A 14,374-nucleotide genomic window follows, 5' to 3' on the forward strand; every position below is an offset into this window, starting at 1 on the left:
CTGAGTAGCTGGGACTACAGGCGCCCGGCTAATTTTTGTATTTTTAGTAGAGACGGGGTTTCACCGTGGTCTCGATCTCCTGACCTTGTGATCCGCCCGCCTCGGCCTCCCAAAGTGCTGGGATTACAGGCGTGAGCCACCGCGCCCAGCTTAATGCCTTCTTATACTTCAACATTATCAGACTGATAAGTTTGCATTCTGTTAATCAGATTTATGACATCTATTTCCTCTATAAGCTTATTCTAAAGGTTAAACGTCAAGCAGTGATCCCATTATTACAACTATTTAAATGTTGGTGATTGCATAGGTTGTTATAGTATATTGGCATTACCAGTGTTTTTGTAGAGATTTTTTTGGGCAATGGGGAGGTTATTTGCCTATCCATTTTGGGGGTAATTTCCCACCTTTTTTCTCATCCTTAAGTTCTTCCAACTTCTTAAGGACAATATCAAATCTCTTGCATCTCTTACTTTTCTAGATACCTCCTTTAAAAAAAAAAAAAAGCCTTTTTAGATTTGCAGGAATTTTGAGATAATAGTAGAGAGTTCTTATATACCCTACACCCAGTTTGCTCTATCATGAACATCTTACATTAATATGGTACGTTTGTTACAACTGATGGTCCAGTATTGTTACATTATTAACCAAAGTTATATTGTACGCAGGTTTCCTTGGTTTTACCTAATGTCTTTCTCTTCCAGGATCCCATCCAGAATACTATATTACCTTTAGTTGTCATGTCTCCTTACATTCCTCTTGGTTGTGACAGTTTCCCAGACTCTTTTTTTTTTTTCCCATCTTGTTTTTGATGACCTTGACTGCTTTGAGGCGTATTGGTCAAGTACTTTGTAGGATGCCCCTCTATTGGAATTTGTGTGATGTTTTCCTCATTATGATACTGGCTAATTGGTTTCTGGGAGGAAGACCACACAGGTAAAGTGTCATTTTTATTATATCATATCAAGGGTACATACTACCAACATCTTCCATCACTGTTCATGTTGACCTTGAGCACCTGGATGAGGTAGTGTTTGTAGTTTTTCTACTGTAAAGTTATTCTCCCACTTTCTCACAACCTTTCCACAGTGAATGCTTTGAAAGGAAGTAACTGTGTGTAATCTATACTTAAGGAGTGAAGATTTGTGTTCCATTTGTGTTCCTCCTTCCTTGAGGACAGAGTATTTACATAAATTATTTGAAATTGTTCTGAAACAGAGATTTGTTTCTTTTCCCTCATGTATTAATTTATTAAATCATTTATATGAATATACACTCTTGGATATATATTTTATAATTTGGGTTATAATTCAGTAGTACTTTTTAAATTTTGTTGTTCAAATTGTTCCAGCTTTGGCTATTGGGATCTTCTTTCCCTTGGTTCTTGTGTCCCTTTGATATACTCCCATCATTTATTTATTTTTCTTTTTTTCTTTTTGAGACAGAGCCTTGTTCTGTTGCCCAGGCTGGAGTGCAGTGGCACAATCTCAGCTCACTGCAACTTCTACCCGCCTGCCCCTGGGTTTAAGCAATTCTCGTGTTTCAGCCTCCCGAGTGTCTGGGATTTCAGGCCCCTGCCACCATGCCTGGCTAATTTTTGTATTTTTAGTAGAGAAAGGGTTTTAGCATATTGACCAGACTGGTTTAGAACTTCTGACCTCAAGTGATCCACCCGCCTCGGCCTTCTAAAGTGCTGGGATTACAGGCGTGAGCCACTATACCCAGCCACTCCCATCATTTTTAAAGCACTTTACTTTGTGGTATTACAAGATGCTCAAGGCTTATGTTTTATATTTCCTTCTCCAGACCTAGAATCAATAACGTCTTCTTTTATTGGAGAATGGTAGTAGAAAAAAATGTCTGAACATCTGGATACTGGGAATTAAATAACTTTATTGGAGTCAATTTGTTTAATCTATTCTCAGTATTTTCTAGCCTGCTGCTCAACACTCATCTTGACTATCTTCCATTTTTCTTTTAACTTGGATCCACTGTTTCTGGGATTTCCTGCCCTGCCCTGCCTTGCCTTCCCTTTCCCTTTCCTTTTCCTTTCCCTTTCTTTTCCCTTTCTTTCCCTTCCCCTCCCCTCTCCTTCCCTCCCTTCCCCTCCCCTCTCCTTCCCTCCCCTCCCCTCCCCTTCCCTCTCCTTCCCTCCCCTCCCCTCCCCTCCCCTCTCCTTCCCTCCCCTCCCCTCCTCTCCCCTTCCCTCCCCTCCCCTCCCCTCCCCTCCCCTCCCCTCCCCTTCCCTCCCCTCCCCTCTCCTTCCCCATCCCCTCCCCTCCCCTTCCCTTTCTTTCAACAGAGTCTCCCTCTGTCACCCTGGCTGGAGTGCAGCGGCGAGATCTCGGCTCACTGCGACCTCTGCCTCCCAGGTTCAAGTGATTCTCTAGCCTCAGCCTCAAGAGTAGCTGCGATTACAGGAGCATGCCACCATGCCCAGCTAATTTTTGCATTTTTTAGTAGAGACAGGGTTTCGCCATGTTGGCCAGGCTGATCTTGAACTCATGACCTCAGGTGATCTGCCGGGCCATATGCTTTCATTTTGTAGAAGCACATACTCAAGTAACTTTCTGAAAATGGGGTGTTTGAGATAAATTTTCTAAGTCTTTAGATTTACAAATCTAAATCTAAAGGCATGTTTGAAAACTTCTTTTTAGAAATTTGATATATAATGTACATATTCTGGGAATTTATGTGGCAATTTTGTATATTGAGATAATCTGTAAAGATCAAATCAGTGTAATTAAGATATCCATCACCTTAAATATTTGTCTTTTCTTTTTGCTAGAAACATTCTAATTATTCTCTTCTACCTATTTGAAATATATAATAAATTATCGTAAACTACAGTCACTCTACTAATCTATCAAGTGCTAGGTCTTATTTCTTCTATGAAACTGTGTATTTCAGCTGGGCACGGTGGTTCACACCTGTAATCCCAGAACTTTGGGAGGTGGAGGTGGGTGGAACACCTGAGGTCAGGAGTTCGAGACCAGCCTGGCCAACATGGTGAAACCCTATCGCTACTAAAAATACAAAGTTGACCCGGCGTTGTGGCTCACACCTGTAATCCCAGCACTTTGGGAGACTGAGGTGGGCAAATCATGAGGTCAGAAGTTTGAGACCAGCCTGACCAACATGGGGAAAACTGTCTCTACTGGGTGACAGTGTGAGACTCTGTCTCAACAAACAAACAAACAAACAAACAACAACAACAACAACAAAAATCAACACAAAAGTAGCCTTGGTGGTGATGCATGCCTGTAATCCCAGCTACTTGGTGGGGCTGAGGCAGGAGAATGGCTTGAACCAGGGAGGTAAAGGTTGCAGTGAGCCAAGATTGCAGCGCCACTGCATTCCAGCCTGGGCTAAAGAGGGAGACTCCATCAGAAAGAAAGGAAAGAAAGAAAGGAAGGAAGGAACGAGGGAGGGAGGGAGAGAGGGAAGGAAAAAAGGAAGGAAGGGAGGAAGGAAGGAAGGGAGGGAGGGAGGGAGGAAGGAAGGAAGGAAGGAAGGAAGGAAGGAAGGAAGGAAGGAAGGAAGGAAGGAAGGAAGGAAGAAAGGAAGGAAGGAAAAAAAAAGAGTATATTTTTACCCATTAATCAGTCTTTTGTTACCCCCTGCCCCACCAATTCCTGGTAACCACCAAGCTAGTTGTCTATCTTCATGAGATTCACTTTTTAAGCTCTCACATATGAGTGAGAACATGCGATATTTGACTTTCTGTGTTTGGCTTGTTTCACTTAACATAATGACCTTCAGTTCTATCCATGTTGGTGCAAATGACATGATTTCATTCTTTTTGTGGCTAATATTCCATTGTGTATATATATCACATTTTCTTTATCCATTCATCTGCTGATGGACAGTTAAGTTGATTCCATATTATGGCTGTTGTGAATAGTGCTGCGATAAACATGAGACGGTAGATATCTTTTTGATATATTGATTTTTCTTTCTTTAGGATATATACCCAGTAGTGAAATTGCTGGATCATATGGCAGTTCAATTTTTAGTTTTTTGAGGAACATCCATAGTGTTTTCCATAGTGACTATACTAATTTTCATTTCCACCAACAGTGTATGAGGGTTCCCCTTTCTCCACATCTTGCCAGCATCTGTTATTCCCTGTTTTTTCTTTTTCATAAAAGCCATTTAGCTGGGGTGAGATGGTATCTCATTGTGGTTTTGATTTGCATTTCTCTGATGATTAGATGTTGAGCATATTTCTTACACTTGTTTTCCATTTATATGTCATCTTTTGTGAAATGTTTATTCAGATATTTTGCCTGTTTTTAAAATGGATTATTTGGGTTTTGTTTTGTTTTGTTTTGTTTTGTTTGCTGTTGAGTTGTTTCAGCTTCTTGTTATTAATTCTGGTTATTAATCCCTTGCCAGATGGCTGGTTTGCAAATATTTTCTTTCATTCTGTGGGTTGTTTCTTCTTTTTGTTGACTGTTTCTTTTACTGTGCAGAAGCTTTTTAGCTTTATGCAATCCCATTTGTCTATTTTTGCTTTTGTTACTTGTGCTTCTGAGGCCTGTTTACACAAAAAATCGTTGCCTGGATCAATATCCTGAAGTATTTCCCCAGTGTTTTCTAGTAGTTTCATAGTTTCAAATTTTAGATTTAAGTCTTTTTTTTTTTTTTTTTTTGAGACAGAGTCTTGCTCTGTCGCCCAGGCTGGAGTGCAGTGGTGTGATCCCGGTTCACTACAAGCTCCGCCTCCCAGGTTCACGCCATTCGCCTGCTTCAGGCTCCAGAGTAGCTGGGACTACAGGCGCCTGCCACCACTCCCAGCTAATTTTTTGTAATTTTTTTTAGTAGAGACGGGGTTTCACCGTGTTAGCCAGGATGGTCTCGAGCTCCTGACCTCATGATCTGCTCACCTCGGCCTCCCAAAGTGCTGGGATTACAGGCGTAAGCCACTGTGCCTGGTCTAGATTTAAGTCTTTAATCCATTTTGGTTTGATTTTTGTATATGGTGAGAAATAGGGGTCTGTTTTCATTCTTCTGCTTATGAATATCCAGTTTTCCCAGCACAATTTGTTGAAGAACATATCCTTTCCCCAATATATGTTCTTAGCACCTTTGTTGAAAATGAGTAAATATGTGAATTTATAGCTGGTTTCTCGATTTTGTTTCTTTTGTTTGTGTGTTTGTATGCCAGTACAATGCTGAGTTGGTTACGGTAGCTTTGTAGTAGTATATTTTGAAGCCAGGTAGTGTGATGCCTCCAGCTTTGTTCTTGTTGCTCAGGATTGCTCTGGCTATTTGGGGTCTTTCATGGTTCTACATAAATTTTAGGATTGCTTTTTTTTGTTTCTTTGAAGAATAGTTACTATAATTTTGATAGGGATTGTATTGAACCTGTAAATTACTTTGGGTAGTATTATCATTTTAACAATATTAAATCTTCCAATCCATGAAAATGGAATACCTTTCCATTTTTTTGTGTCTTTATTTATTTAGTTGAGATAGAATCTCGCTCTGTTGCCCAGGCTGGAGTCCGGTGGCATGATCTCAGCTCGCTGCAACCACTGCCTCCCAGGTTCAAGCAGTTCTCCTGCCTCAGCTTCCCAAGTCCAGTCTATCATTCTGGGAGTTTTTCTGGTACTATTAATTTTAAAATCCTTTCATTTTCTTTTTCTTGAATTATCATTTTAGTTAAATATTGGGCTTCTGGATTGGTCTTCATGTGTATTAACTTTCTTCTTTTTTATTTTTTTGAGACTGGGTCTCGCTCTGTTGCCCAGGATAGAATGCAGAGGCACAGTCACAGCTCACTGCAGCTTCAACATCCAGCGCTCAAGTGACCCTCCCACCTCAGCCTCCCAAGTAGCTGGGACTACAGGCATGTGCCACCAAGCTTGGCTAATTTTTAAATTATTTGTAGAGATGGGGGTCTCCCTATGTTGTTCAGGCTGGTCTAACTCCTAGACTCAAGTGATCTCCCACTTTGGCCTCCCAAAGTGCTGGTATTACAGGTGTGAGCCACTGTGCTTGGCCTTAACTTTCTTCTTGGTCTACCTTTCTGTCTTGTTTCTTCTTTCTGAAAGACTGTCTTGACTTTACCTTCTAACCTCTATGCTTGTAATTTTTTTGAGCCATCAAATTGTTAATCTCCCAGAACTCTTTCTGTTATTTAATTGAATTATTATATTTAAAATTTTAATAGCAGCTGGTTCTTGTTTTATAAATGTAGTATCTTCTGTATATTTTTGAGGATACATAAATTTTTTTTTTTTTTTTTTTTTTTTTTTTTTTCCTGAGGTGGAGTCATGCACTGTGGCCAGGCTGGAGTTCAGTGGCGAGATCTCAGCTCACTGCAACCTCCGCCTCCCGGATTCAGTCAATTCTCCTGCCTCAGCTCCCAAGTAGCTGGGACTACAGGTGCACACCACCACACCCGGCTAATTTTTGTATTTTTTTTAGTAGAGATGGGGTTTCGCCATGTTGACCAGGCTGGTCTTGAACTCTTGATTACCTTAGGTGATCCACCCAACTCGGCCCCCCAAAGTGCTGGGATTACAGACGTGAGCCACTGTGCCTGGCCTAATCTTTTTTTAAAAGAGTTTTTTATGTTTTATGAATTGTCTTATGAAATTATCTTAGTTCTCTTAATTCATTCCTCTCTTTTCTTTTGTGTTTCTCATTCACATTACAGATTTTCCTTAAAAGTCTGGCAATCTTTAATAATCTATCCACTTTTAAGAATGAGGCAATAGTCTAGGTGCAGTGGCTCATGCCTTTAATCCCAGCACTTTGGAAGGCCGAGGCAGCGGATCGTGAGGTCAAGAAATCGAGACCATCCTGGCCAACATGATGAAACCCTGTCTCTACTAAAAATACAAAAATTAGCTGGGCGTTGTGACATGCGTCTGCAGTCCCAGCGACTCGGGAGGCTGAGGCAGGAGAATCTCTTGAACCCAGGAGGTGGAGGCTGCAGTGAGTTGAGATCACACCACTGCACTCCAGCCTGGTGACAGAGCGAGACTCTGTCTCAGAAAAAAAAAAAAAAAAAAAAAAGAATGAGACAATAGAAGGATTGACTTTGAACTTTTCATACTCAAACAGGCTTCTTGGCCAACAGTGCCCCGTTTAGCTGCCCTAATTCTCTTCCTAGATGGTTCAATAAACTTCTTTATAGAAAACCGCTTTCAGGGTTTTTTGTTTGTTTGTTTTTTTGAGACGGAGTCTCACTCTGGCACCCCGGCTGGAGTGCAGTGGTGCAGTCTCGGCTCACTGCAAGCTCCGCCTCCTGGATTCACGCCATTCTCTTGCCTCAGCCTCCAAATTAGCTGGGACTACAGGCACCCGCCACCACGCCCGGCTAATTTTTTGTATTTTTAGTAGAGATGGGGTTTCACCATGTTAGCCAGGATGATCTCCATCTCCTGACCTCGTGATCCACCCGCCTCGGCCTCCCAAAGTGTTGGGATTATAGGCGTGAACCACAGTGCCCGGCCTATTACTATTATTTTCTGCCTGGAGAACAATCACCTTGATGGATGTTTTGCTTACTGGTTTGTGGGAGTGGAGTGGGTGCTTTTTATACACTCTATATTATTCAGGCTGTTTTAGTCCATTTTCTATTGATACAACAGAATACCACACACTGGGTAATTTGTAAAGAAAAGAAGTTTATTCATCTCACAATTCTGGAGGCTAGGGAGTCCAAGAACTTGGCTCTGGCATCTGGTGAGGGCCATCCCACGGCAGAAGGGTGGAAGGCAGAAGTGAGCACACAAGACAGAGAAAGGAAATCTGGCCAAACCCCCTCCTTCTAATTAAGCATCTACTCCTGAGACAACAAATTCGCTCCCATGATAATAGTAGTAGTCCATTCATGAAGGTGGAGCCCTCATGACCTAATCATCTCTTAAAGTCTCACCTCTTAATACTGTTACATGGACAATTAAATTTATTTCTCTCTCTCTCTCTCTCTCTCTTTTTTTTAGACAGAGTCTTGCTCTGTCACCCAGGCTGGAGCTGGAGTGCGGTGGCATGATCTTGGCTCACTGCAACCTCTGCCTTCTGAGTTCAAACAATTCTCCTGCCTCAGCCTCCCGAGAAGTTGAGATTACGGGCATGCACCACCATGCCCGGCTAATGTTTGTATTTTTAGTAAAGACAGGGTTTCACCAATGTTGACCATGCTGCTCTTGAACTCCTAACCTCAAGTGATCTACCTACCTCAGCCTCTCAAAGTGCTAGAATTACAGGCGTGAGCCACTGCACCCAGTTGGGCAATTAAATTTCAACATGCGTTTTGCGGGGACATTCAAACCATAGCACATGCTTTAAATAATAACCCTGCTTTCGTTCCCAGGTCTCATTCCTCTTGACCATCCTAACTGAATTTTCTGAATCTAAGCATTTGAAGTTTCTCCAGGTAAGATTGGTGTGCTCTTCCACCGGGGAGTCTTTTCCACTTACACACACAGTCACACAGGCTGGAGTACAGTGGTTTGATCGTAGCTCATTGCAGCCTCTAACTCCTGGGCTCAAGTGGTCCTCCTGCCTCAGTCTCCTGGGTACCATGCCTGGCTACTTTTTATTATTATTATTATTTTCTTTTTGATACAAAGTCTTGCTCTGTTGCTCAGGCTGGAGTGCAGTGGCGCCATCTCAGCTCACTGCAACCTCCATCTCAAGGGTTCAAGCAATTCTTCCGTCTCAGCCACCTGACTAGTTGAGTTTACAGGCATGCGACATCACTCCCAGCTATTTTTTTTTTTTTTTTTTTTTTTTTTTTTTGGTATTTTTAGTAGAGACGGGCTTTTGCCATGTTGGCCAGGCTGGTCTCGAATTCTGGCCTTAAGTGATCCTCCCTCTTTAGCCTTCCAAATAGCTGGGATTATAGGCACTGCTCCTGGCTATGCACTCATTTTCTAAGTAGTGGTTCCTTCTTTATCAGTGCTTTATAAGTGATCAGTTCTCCAAACTCAGTGTTTTCCAAAAGCTTGATAAAAATCACTTGTTTGCTGATGGCTTTCCTTTCTTTCTCTTCAATATTGCACTTTTATACCCTGAAAATAACTTTTACTGTCATTTTAATAAAGTTTCAGGAGGGACTAACAAAAAAGCTTGTAGCTCTTCCATCATCTTAAACGAACAAATCTCATTTAATTTTTAGAACAATCCTCCGGGCACGGTGGCTCACACCTGTAATCCCAGCACTTTGGGAGGCCAAGGCGGGTGGATCACGAGGTCAGGAGATCAAGACCATCCTGGCTAACACGGTGAAACCCCATCTCTACTAAAAATACAAAAAATTAGCCGGGCGTGGTGGTGGGCGCCTGTAGTCCCAGCTACTCGGGAGGCGGAGGCAGGAGAATGACGTGAACCCCGGTGGCGGAGCTTGCAGTGAGCAGAGATCACGCCCATTGCACTCCAGCCTGGGCACAGAGCGAGACTCTGTCTCAAAATAAAATAAAATAAAATAAATTTTTAGAACAATCCTATATCATGTTATTTTACAGAGTTGGGAACATTGGCCCAAGGAAACTAAATATTAATAGATATCTCTAAACCAAATAAGTTATTCAGTGATGGAGCAGGGAATAAATCCCAGGAAATCCACTCTAGTGATTCATCGTCTTGTTTTTTCTCTGAATTTATTAGTATAACCTGTCTTTGACTTTCTATTCAATTGTGCCATCAAGAATAGACGAGTCATGTTTCTCAGACCTTCAGTTTTCTTATTCAGTCAAAATACTGGACCAGATGACCTCCAACACCTCATCCTTCCATAAAATTCCATGATTATATTACTTAGACCTTCTTACTTTATTTTTAGTGGTTCATAATATGTCTTTTGATCAATACCTTAAAGTGTAATTTACATAGGTTTAAATATACAGGTTTTAAATGTATTGCTTAATGGCTTAATAAAAATAGCTTTATTGGGATATAATTAACATGTCACAAAATTCACCTGTTTAATGTGTACAATTCAATGGTTTTTAGTATATTTACAGATTTTTTTTTTTTTTTTTTTTGAGACAGAGTTTCGCTGTTATTGCCCACGCTGGAGTGCAGTGGCGCAATCTCGGCTCACCGCAAGCTCTGCCTCCCGGGTTAAAGCAATTCTCCTGCCTCAGGCTCCTGAGTGAGTAACTGGGATTACAGGCATGCGCCACCATGCCCTGCTAATTTTCTATTTTTAGTAGAGGCGGGGTTTCTCCATGTTGGTCAGGCTGGTTTCTAACTCCTGACCTCAGGTGATCCTCCCACCTTGGCCTCCCAAAGTGCTGGGATTACAGGCATGAGCCACCGCATACGGCCTATATTTACAGATTTTTATACCCATCACCATAGTCTAATTTTAGAAAATTTTTATCACCCTGAAAGAAACCTGGTGCCCATTAGCAGTCGCTCCTGTCCTCCCTTTCCCTTTACCCTGCCAGTTCTTGGGAACCACTGGTCTACTTGCTCTTTCCATATATTTTATGTTTGTCTATTTTGGCCCTTGTTTTTTTTTTTTTTTTTTCTTTGAGTCTAGGTCTCGCTCGGTTACCCAGGCTAGAGTGCAGTGGTGACAGCATGGCTCACCACAGTATTCTAGCCCTTTCGTAGGAATGAAATCTTACAACGTGTCATCTTTTGTGACTGACTTCTTTCATTTGGCATAATGTTTTCGAGATTCATCCATGTTGTAGCAAGTATCAACACTTCATTCCTTTTTGTTGCCAAATAGTGTTCATTTTGTGTATGTACTACATTTTATTTATCCATTCATCAGTTAATGAAAATTTAGGCTGTTTCCACTTTTGGTTGTTATGAATAATGCTGCTATGAACAATTGTGTTCGTGTGGACATGTGTTTCTATTTCTCTTGGGTACATGCCAGGAGAATTGCTGGGTCATATGGTTCTCTCCTTTTAATATTTTGAGGCATTGCCAAACTGTTTTCCAGAGTGGTTGCACTGTTTTACATTCCCATTAACATGTACAAGGATTTCCATTTCTCCACATCTTTGCTGACAATTATTACTAAGTTTTTTGTTATTGTTGTTTTGAGATGGAGTTTTGCTCTTTTTGCCCAGGCTGGAGTGCAATGGCGTGACCTTGGCTTGCTGCAACCTCCGCCTCCCAGGTTCAAGGGATCCTCTTACCACAGCCTCCCAAGTAGCTAGGATTACAGGTGTGCACCACCATGCCTGGCTAATTTTTGTATTTTTAGTAGAGATGGAGTTTCACCATGTTGGTCAGGCTATTTTTGAACATCTGACCTCAAGTGATCTGCCTGCCTTGGCCTCCCAAAGTGCTGGGATTACAGATGTGAGCCACTGCACCCAGCCAATTATTACTAAGCATTAAAATTAATATTATCTTTTTGATTATAGCTATTCTAATAGGTGTGAAGTGGTATGACTTTTAAGTTATCTACCTCTTTGTGACCTCCACCTAGATAAGAATATGTGATGTTTCTATTCCTCCTGAAAGTTTCTTTGGTACCTTTCTTCAGTAGACACTAGGTGCCTGCCCCTGAGTAACTACTCTTCTGACATCTACCCACTGTAGATTAGTTTTGCCTATTCTTGAATTTCATATAAATGGAACCAAACAGTATGTATGATTTATATATCAAAGCACATGAATGTTCATAGCAGCATTATTTATAGTAGCCAAAAAGTGGAAGCAACTCAAGTGTCTACCAACTGATGAATGAATGAATAAATGACATATGGTATATCCATAAAATGGAACACTGACATAACTTAAAAGTACAACCTAAAGTAGCAAGTTGATGTAGAAGCTGCAGTAAATTACCCAGAAGGTCTACCTAAGATCATAGATAAAGGTGGCTACACTAAAGAAAATTTCAATGTAGATAAAACAGCTTTAAATTGGAAGTAGATGCTATCTAGAATTTGTACAGCTAGAGAGGAGAAGTCAACACCTAGCTTTAAAGGTTCAAAAAACAAGCTGATGTTCTTGTTAGGGGCTAATGCAATTGGTGACCTGTGGTTGAAGCTGATGCTCATTTACCATGTTTAAAATCCTGGGGCCTGTAAGAATTACATTGGCCAAGTGTGGGGGCTAACACCTGTAATCCCAGCATTTTGGGAGGCTGAGGTGGGCGGATTACTTGAGTCTAGGAGTTCAAGACCAGCCTGGGTACCATGGCGAAACGTCTCTACAAAATATACAAAAATTAACCAGGTGTGGGTGTGCCTGTGGTCCAAGCTACTTGGGAGACTGAGGTGGGAGGATCACCTGAGCCCGGGGAAGTCAAGGCTGCAGTGAGCCATGATGGTGCCATTCCAGCCTGGGCAACAGTGAGACTCTATCTCAAAGAGGGAGAATTATTTTAAGTCTTCTCTACCTGTGTTCTATACATGGAACAACAAAGCCCAAATGACAACACATCTGTTGACAGCATAATTTACTAAATAATTTAAGTCCACTGTTGAGACCTATTCCTCAGAAAAAAAAAATTCTTTTCAAAATATCACTGTTCATTGACATTGCACCTGGTCACCCAACGCTCTAATGGAGATGTATAAGGAGATTAATATTTTCATGCCTGCTAACACAATATCCATTCTGTAGCTCATGGATTAAGGAATAATTTTTCCTTGATCTTAATTTTTTCCTTCTCCTCCTCCTCCTCCTCCTCCTCCTCCTCTTCCTCCTCCTCCTCCTCCTCCTTTTCCTCCTCCTCCTTCTTCTTCTTCCTCTTCCTCATCTTCTTCTTCCTCTTCCTCTCTTCCTCTTCCTCTTCTTCTCCTTCTTCTTCTCCTTCTTCTTCTCCTCCTTCTCCTCCTCCTCCTCCTCCTCCTTTTTCTTTTTCTCCTCCTCCTCCTCCTCCTCCTCTCACTTAGTGGGGATGATCTTGGTTCACTGCAACCTTCGACTCCCGGATCCGGATTCAAGTGATTATCCTGCCTCAGCCCCCTGAGTAGCTGGGATTATAGGCGTGTGCCACCACACCTGGCTGATTTTTGTATTTTTAGTAGAGACAGGGTTTCACCAATTTGGCTGGGCTGATCTTAAACTCCTGATCTCGCGATCCACACACCTAGACTTCCTAAAGTGCTGGGATTACAGGCGTGAGCCATCACACCTGGCCAAGTCTTATTATTTAAGAAATATATCTCATAAGGCTATAGCTGCCTTAGATAGTGATTCCTCTGATGGATCTGAGCAAAGTAAATTGAAAACTTTCTGGAAAGGATTCACCATTCTAGATGCCATTAAGAACATTTATGATTCATAGGAGGACGTGAAAATATCAACATTAACAGCAGTTTGGAAGAAGATGATTCCAACTCTCATGGATGACTTTGCAGGGCTCAAAACTTCACTGGAGGAAGGAACTGCAGAGGTGGTGGAAGTAGCAAGATAACTAGAATTAGAAGTGGAAACTGAAGATGTGACTGAATTGCTGCAATTTCATAATAAAACTGGAAAGGATGAGGAGTTGCTTTTTATGGATGAGCAAAGAAAGTGATTTTTTGAGATGGACTCTACTCCTGGTGAGGATGCTACAAATGTTGTTGAGATGATAACAAAAGATTTAGAACAGTACATAAACTTAGATGATAAAGCAGTGGCAGGGATTAAGAGGATTGACTTCAATTCTGAAAGAATTTCTACAGTAAGTAAAATGCTATCAAACAGCATTGCATGCTACAGAGAAATCTGTCATGAAAGAAAGAGTCGATGTAGCAGACTTCATCGTTGTCTTATTTTAGAAATTTTCTTAGCCACCACCCTGATTAGTCAGCAACCATCAACATCCAGGCAGGGCTGGGTATGGTAGCTCACATGTGTAGTCCCAGCATTTTTTCAGGCCAACATGGGAGGATCACTTGAGGCCTGGAGTTTGAGACCAGCCTGGGCAACAAAGGGAGACCTTGTCTCTATAAATAAATAAATAAATAAATAAATAAATAAATAAATAAATAAAAATTTAGCTGGGCATGGTGGTGCACACCTGTGGTCTCAGCCATTCAGGAGGCTGATGTGGGAGGATCACTTGAGCCCCAGAAGTTGAGGCCCGCAGTGAGTTACGATCACACCACTGCACTCCAGCCTGGGTGACAGAGCGAAACCCTGTCTCTAAAATTAAAAAAAAAAAAAATCAAGGCAAGACCCTCTACCAGAAAAAAGATTATTACTTGCTTGCTGAAGGCTTAGCTGATCAGTAGCGTTTTTTAGCAATACAGTATCTTAAAATTAAAGTAGGCACATTTTTTAAAGATGTAGTGCTGTTGTATACTTAATAGACTACAGTATCTTGTAAACATATTTTTTTGGGGGGGGTGGGGAAACAGGGTCTCGCTCTGTCACCCAGGCTGGAGTGCAGTGGCATAATCTCAGCTCCCTGCAACCTCTGCCTCCCAGGCTCAAGCAATCCTCCCAC

At 41.6% G+C, this 14,374-nt stretch overlaps 1 protein-coding gene across 1 annotated transcript; it reads left to right on the plus strand.

Annotated features, from left to right (window-relative positions):
* The first annotated feature begins 5,495 nt into the window (after nucleotides 1–5,495).
* LOC115893867 (tigger transposable element-derived protein 1-like) lies at nucleotides 5,496–13,808 on the plus strand. Its single transcript, XM_030919105.1, has 3 exons — nucleotides 5,496–5,610; nucleotides 8,330–8,392; nucleotides 13,226–13,808. Exons 1-3 carry the CDS (start codon nucleotides 5,515–5,517, stop codon nucleotides 13,352–13,354), a joined length of 288 nt encoding a protein of 95 aa, XP_030774965.1. The 5' UTR covers nucleotides 5,496–5,514; the 3' UTR covers nucleotides 13,355–13,808.
* The last annotated feature ends 566 nt before the right edge of the window (nucleotides 13,809–14,374 follow it).

This window comes from Rhinopithecus roxellana, chromosome 16 (genome assembly GCF_007565055.1).
Source record: "Rhinopithecus roxellana isolate Shanxi Qingling chromosome 16, ASM756505v1, whole genome shotgun sequence".
NCBI lineage: Eukaryota > Metazoa > Chordata > Mammalia > Primates > Cercopithecidae > Rhinopithecus > Rhinopithecus roxellana.

Bases quoted from the DNA above. Each gene is read 5' to 3' on its own strand.
- LOC115893867 (XM_030919105.1), top strand. From the start codon at position 5,515: ATGATCTCAGCTCGCTGCAACCACTGCCTCCCAGGTTCAAGCAGTTCT. The intron at 5,611-8,329 runs GTACTATTAATT...TTTCGTTCCCAG, and splicing joins TCATTCTGGGAGTTTTTCTG to GTCTCATTCCTCTTGACCAT. The intron at 8,393-13,225 runs GTAAGATTGGTG...TATGATTCATAG, and splicing joins AGCATTTGAAGTTTCTCCAG to GAGGACGTGAAAATATCAAC.